Raw genomic sequence first — 7,086 nt, forward strand, 5'->3', positions numbered from 1 at the left:
TACTGTGTTAGCTACATAAAGGAAATAGTATTAAACAAGGTTAAAATTAATTTAACTAAACAGACCAAGTTCCATTTTCACAGGTTCAGGTCATAGCTGAATTGAAACTAAATTCCATTAACTAAAGAACTATGGTGTGTGGAAATAGTTTTCACAACTGTGGAAATCTCAGAACTGGTGTCAATAACCATAGCTCATGTGGAGTCTAGCATGCTATTTCTTGCTTAGAAGCTGCTGCTCTCAGTTAACATCATCCTTGTTGTCTGAGCTCTTATCCGCTTTGGGAGCAAGAATTTGCATTCCTCTTTGGAAAAGGCACTGGCTTAGGGCTTCTCCAAAGCTAAATTCTGGATCACCGTTTGTGCTTCTCGCAGTCACACCACTCTGTCCCTGACCTCAGACCAAATTTGATGTAATTAATCTAGGGGGTGTGACTACCTCCTAAAACAATGTCCAGGTGCCTGTCCTACACCTTTTATGCATTGCAGTGTCAACAGAGTCCATCTCATCAACTCTGAGGCAAAGTTCCTTGAGTAGCCAACGCTTGCTGCAAATGTGGTTAAGGTAGATTGCACTGGCGTCCACCAATTCCCACATACTGCAGCTACAACACATCACCTGCCCAGTCATCTCTATTCCATTTAATTCATTTGGATAGTGAATATCCACATGCATTGTCTGACCTAAAATGTCACTTCTTCCTTACACTGATGAAACCTTTAGCTCTGTCAGGGCAGTGACTTCAAACGAATTTGCGGATTTACGTATACATATTAATCAATTAAAACCTTCTAACTGATTAAAGATTTAACAGCATCTTAGGTTGTTTAGTCCACCCTCATTAGTGGTATGACCCTTTGATCTTTTACTTATAAATTCTGTGTCTGATACTACCTGTCTCACTAACACCTGAAGAAGGAGTAAGACTCCGAACGCTTGTGTTTCCAAATAAACTTGTTGGACTATAACCCAGTGCCGTGTGATCTCTGACCTTGTCCATCCCTATCCAACACCACCTCCATATAGCTTTTCCTATAGGCACAATGTCCTGCTCTGGCCCAGGAAATTGATTATTCTGTGCTCTGTTCCACTTGCTAGTTCTGAAGAGTTGTATGTGCACAAAAGTTTACAAGAAAGTTTTCTTAGCAATCTCTGCCCAGCTACTGAATAATCTAGGCACTTTCTTCTTTCATGGATTGTAGGTATCACTGGCAAGCCAGCATTTGTGATAAGCTAGCACTTGCTGCTCACCCCTAATTGCCCTTGAACTCAGTGGCTTGCTAGGCCATTTCAGAGGACAGTTAATACTCAACGACATTGCTGTGCATTTCGGATCATATGTAAGGATACTAAATTTATTTCCCTAAAGGGGATAATGAACCATTTAGGTTTAATGAATTTGAATTTCACCAGTTGCCACAATGGGATTGCAACCCATGACCCCAAGCATTCGCTTAGGCTTCTGTATTACTAGGCCAGTGACATTGCCACTAATCAATTATCACTTATTCTGGACTTCATTCTTCCACTTTCTGCCCTCATTTCCATCCAGCACATCTATTCCCCTGTTCTCAGATCATCACCATCTCTTCTAAATAACTCTCCTGAGCATCCTTGTCTCTCTGTCATACTCTTATTCACGCTCACTCTCACCCACATGCGCGCTCTCGCCCTCACGATGCATGCTATTCAAAATTGAGGAATGAACAAGAAAAAAATTACTGAAGATTCTCCGATAACTGAGACAAAATAGGTTCCAAAAGGGTATTAAGTGCTGAATTGATCAATAAGGTGCTATTCCTAGTCTTTGCATTGGGCTTCATTGGAACACGGACAAAGAGTGAGGGTGGAGATGTTAGTCTGGGAGAAGCTGAAGTATTAAAATATCAGGTGATGTTTCCAACCCCCTAGCTATTTCTCCAAATCTGTCATTGATGATAACCATCAACACAAAAGTTTTATCCATATTCTGTCAGCACTTTGAGGCAAATACCATTGAATCCGTGAAATTTCTTTCAAATTTTCTAGGATTTCCAAAGTCGGTGATTTTGCTTAGGTGTTTCCTTTTTTCTCTCATCTTTACAGATACTTTGGAAGATGTAATTACACAAGTTATTTGCTATTTTGTGCTTAAATCTTCTCACTTTTTGTATTTTACTTCTCATTTTGCTGTTATTTTTGGATGCTCAGCTATACTTGTGAATTTCCATTGCCCCTTGACTGCTCATTTTAATGTGTTACTAAATGATCCTATATCGATCATAATTGAAACCCATCTTCTCTCTCCCTGCAAATTTTATAGAAGTCACTTTTTTCATTTTTGACTTTTAACAAGATAATTCATTTAAAAGTCATACTTGTCTGGCCTGAGTTTGCTGATATTGGGGATGTATTTATCACTGTCTTTTTCATTTAATGGTATCCTTTACTGAACTGTTAGTTAATATTCTTCTTTGATCTTTCTTTTCCCCTTTGGTTGTTCCCTTATCACTTTGAAGACTTTTAAAGTTAGGTGCCAGGTCTTGGTCTTTAGTATATCTAAATGCAAGATCATTTAGCCATGACCCCTCGTGCCTTAACCACTTCTGTTTCTCTTATGTTTTCCAAATTAAGCACTCAAATTTTCCCATTTTATAGTGCTTAGCTTAAAGTACCTCCATAAGTAGCTGTTTGAATTCATTTTTTAAATAGTTGCAATAGATCTGAGGGTAATTGAAATTTATTTTCCCCCTCTCCCAGAAGCTGACACTGGTACACGTGAACAGCAACCAGTGCTTGGATAAATCTACAGAAGCAGACAGCCAGGTACCCACCATGAAAGATTGCAATGGGAGCCGCTCACAACAGTGGATTCTACGTAATGTCACGCTCCCTGAGGTTTTCTGATGGATCAGCTCTGAAGATTTAATGGGCTACCTCTGTGCACCTTACTGCTAGATTTGTACTTAAAATAAACTTTTACTTTAGCAGCTAATAGGTTCCTCCTCTGAGCATGTGGACTCATTTTGAAGGATGTTCAATACAAAACCTTATGGTCATAGAACCGCATTCCTCCTTCATGGTTTGAGACTACAGACTTTGGGGAAACTGTGCACACTGATGTTTACATTGTTTCTAACTGAATTAAAAAGGGGAAAGTGGGGCTGACAAGATTGTTTAAATCTCAATGAACGTACTTGCACTGTTCATTAAGCAAATATGGTTTAATCTAGGAAGTGGTCCCTATATGTATCACTTTTTTGTGTCAGTAAGTATATCATTGTAATTTAATTGCACAATTGTTGTATTGTCTGAATTTGGGGTTCTTCCCCACAAAATGCCCAAAATATCTCAGAACATTTTGTTTTCTCCGTGGTAACAAATATTACATAATATCAGAGCAAGAGTACAACGAGTATATATCAAACATGCATTTAAATCACTTTTTTATGAATAAAAATCTATTTAACAGGGACAGAATTGATGAAAAAATTAATATCACAATTATGATAACTTTAATTTTGTGTAGATTTTTATACCTCAAATGAAGAATTAACCAGATCTGATTTACAAATTGTGAACATTCTGTTTTGTTTGCATTAGCAATTGTCTTAGTTGATCCTTAATATGACATAAAAAAGTAAAGGCCACCTAGAGACAAGAAACTCTCAAATCATTTTTTCTTCAGTTATCTTACTTTTATTTGGTTTCCTCCATAATTTCTCACCCTGGTTTTGCTGTTTGAATCTTGTTCTTTTGGCTCCTTCCCGAATTGTCCACCAAGAACTGCTGCTATGAACCAGTCATTTCACTAACCAGCTTCTGAAAGACAGTGAATAAATGTTTCTGTATAGTTTGGCTTTGTATTCCTGATGAATCATGCATTTGCTCATAATATTAGGAATGTGAGTATCCTAGGTTCTCTTGGATGTAGATTTTCTTTTTTGCCCCCTTTTTATATATTTTCATTTTATAAGACCAATTAAATCATTATAATAAATGCTCATTCATCAGTGGACTGAACTGCGGCTGGGGTTTTTGCAGGAAGAAGTCTTCACTCTGTCCTTTCATTTTACTGCCCCATCATTTGCATAACTACACTAGATTCTGTGAAATACTGGTGATTGCTTTTTTTTCTAATAAAATTTTGAAAATGGTTCAGTTGTGTGTTTGCTACCTATTCATATCAGACAGCAATAAAATATCCAATTTATACAAGTTCTGTGTTAACTTTATTTTGAGGTTTTCTTTCCCATTTCTGTCCTTCCCTGAATGCACTCATTCTTTGTGTATAATTATATGGATTTCAGAGTCCTTTAAGTAGCAATACGGAAGCGAAATACTACTTACGTTGGAAATATTCAGCCAGTCAGGCAGAATGTGTGGAGAAAAACACTACCATTCTTAGTAGTTATTGTTTCATGTAAATCGCTCAAGTGAGTATTGTCATGCTATTTGACTTAGAAAAAACTCATGGTCAAAGCCAGGATTTCCTTGCCTAGCCATTCACTTACAACAGTACTGTAAGTGATCACTAAAAATTATTTAGTAGATCCTTCCTGTGCAACAGTTGAAAGAAAATTTCAACACAATTGCCAATCTAGCTAACTCCACACAAATTAAATTGAACTGGGGCTCTTAACCATTTTCTTCTTGTCCATTCTTCTCTCGTCCAGTCTCTTCTAACCCACATCTGTGACTTTTTCTCCCTTAGTTTAACAGATTCCAGGTCACCACTAATTTCCTTCAACCATGCATGCTCAATCATTATACACCTTCCCCAACAGAACAGTCTGAGAGCTATTTCCTTGTAAGAGGCCCAAACAGTTCCCATCCACCAGCATCCTGCACCAGGCTAAATGTGTTCACATTAACAGCCACTGCTTCAACTCCACTCACTTCCTTCAAATAAAAGGTGCTGTTATGGGTACCTTTATTGGTTGTAGCTATGCCTGACTTTTTGTGAGGCATGTGGAATATTCTCTGTTCCATTTAAAATCATAAGAAATAGAAACAGGAGCAGGCTGTTCAGCCCTCAAGCCTCCTCTGCCGTTCAATGGGCTCTTGGCCGATCTGACATTCCTCACATCCACTTTCCTGCCTTTTCCCCATAACCTACTGATCAAGAATATATCCATCTACTTCAACCTTAAATATAAACAAGGACTCTGCTCCCACAGCTCTGTGGCAGAGTTCCGAAGACACTCTCTCAACCTCTTAAGAAAATAAATTCCTGCTCATCTCAGTCTTAAATTCGTGCCTCTTAATTCTGAAACTTGGTCCTAGACTCTGCCATGAGGGGAACCATCCTCTCTGGTCTTACTCTGTTAAGCCCCTTAAGAATCCTATATCTTTAAATGAGATCCCAGTGAATAGTTTCAACCTGTTTAGCCTTTGCTCCTAAAGACAATCGCTCACTCCATACCAGGGATCACCCTAATGAACCTTCTCTGAACTGCCTCAAATTGAATGATATCATTATTTATATAAGAGCACCAAAGCTGCTGACAGAATTCAGATGTGGTCTCCCCTGCACCTTGTACAGTTGTAGTAAGACACCCCTACTTTTATACTCCAACCTCCTTGAAATGAAGACCAACATTCTGATTATCTGCTACATGTGTGAGCTAACTTTCTACATTTCATGCACAAATATTCCCAAGTCCCTTGTGTCTGCAGTTTTTCTCTATTTAAAATTGTTATTTTGTAATAAAACAAACTGCAGATGCTGGCGATCTGAAACAAAAACAAATTGCTAGCAAACTTAGAAGGTCTGGCAGCATCTGTGGAGAGAAAGCAGAACTAACGTTTTGAGTCCAATGACCCTCCTTCAGAACTGAGTGAAGAGTCACCGACTCAACACTAACTCTGCTTTTTTCTCCCTACGGATGCTGCCTGACCTGCTGAGATTCACCAGCAATTTGTTTTTGTTACTGTTCTTTTGCTCTTTCCAAAAAGAAATTCATTTTCCTACATTATACTCTATTTGTCAATTTTATGTCCAATGATTTAACCTTTCAATTTCTCTCTGTAAACAGTTTGTGTCCCTTTGCAACCAGCCTTTCCACCTATTTTAGTGTTGTCTGCAAAATTGGCAGGAGTACATTTGCTTACTTCATCTAAGTCACTATATATATTGTAAACAGTTGTGGTCTCAGCAATGATTGCTGTGGAACCCCACTAGTTACAGATTGCTAAATTGGAAGTGGTACCAATAGGAGGCAAGCTGTTTCCTGTTCATAAGATAATTCCCTATCCACACCAATATACTACCTTTAACACCATGGGCTGTTATGACTTAAATACTTATGAGGTAGCTTGTCAAATACCTTGGAAGTCCAAATACTACTAATCTGCTCTTTCCCCTCAATCCACTCTGAGACTTCTATCTGGACTATCTGCCTTACTACTTTTTAACAGCTGTGCTTTCAATTTCTTTTACCAGTCTGTCACATTCACATGGTCCATCTTTGATTCTTCTCATCCTTTACTGTTTTGATTTCTGTATATAATTGTCAGTCAATATTTATTATGAATCCACTAGCTTCGGTAAAAATTTCTCACATGCTGTTTCCTCAAATCTCTTTTGCAGTTTCTCTGTCTTCATTCCTGTTCTAATTATAGTAGAACGTCTTCAATTCTGATGCATCTTCCTTCAGTCTGAAATGAGGTTCATTCCCCCACCCCTTTGAATTCAATGGATACTTTGTCTTTTCTGCCACCTTCATGTCACTTTCAACACCTAACATCTCACCCCGTCCCCTCCATTCAGCATTTCAAAAGCACTGTTCTCTCTGTGACATTCTAGCTCGTTCCCTTCCCATGACACTTTTCTACACGAGCAAGAGATGCACTATATGCTCCTTTATCTCCTTCCTCCTTGGCATCAAACATTCCTTCCAAATCAGTATGTTATATTTGCTGCTCACATTGTGCTATTCTCCATGTTAGGGAGGGTGAACACTGTTCAAGTGATTGCTTTGTAGAATATCTTCATTTAGTGACCTTCGGCTTCCAATCAGCTATCACTTTAATTCTCTACTCTAATTGCTCCCACTCTGAACAGATTGATTAGAAAAATCAGATGTTTTTACACACTTCTGGAAT

The 7,086-nt window shown here is 38.3% G+C and overlaps 1 protein-coding gene across 2 annotated transcripts in view; it reads left to right on the forward strand.

Moving 5' to 3' along the window:
- The window catches only part of galnt1 (UDP-N-acetyl-alpha-D-galactosamine:polypeptide N-acetylgalactosaminyltransferase 1), a 121,868-nt gene extending 117,732 nt beyond the window's left edge, over positions 1–4,136 (forward strand). For both annotated transcript variants that reach the window (XM_048614242.1, XM_020533400.2), the window contains exon 12: positions 2,740–4,136. In XM_048614242.1, the coding sequence (XP_048470199.1) occupies positions 2,740–2,886 (147 nt within the window). In that variant the 3' untranslated portion in view covers positions 2,887–4,136. The remainder of the gene's footprint in view (positions 1–2,739) is intronic.
- The last annotated feature ends 2,950 nt before the right edge of the window (positions 4,137–7,086 follow it).

Source organism: Rhincodon typus, chromosome 2 (genome assembly GCF_021869965.1).
Source record: "Rhincodon typus isolate 14 chromosome 2, sRhiTyp1.1, whole genome shotgun sequence".
In the NCBI taxonomy this organism is placed as follows: domain Eukaryota; kingdom Metazoa; phylum Chordata; class Chondrichthyes; order Orectolobiformes; family Rhincodontidae; genus Rhincodon; species Rhincodon typus.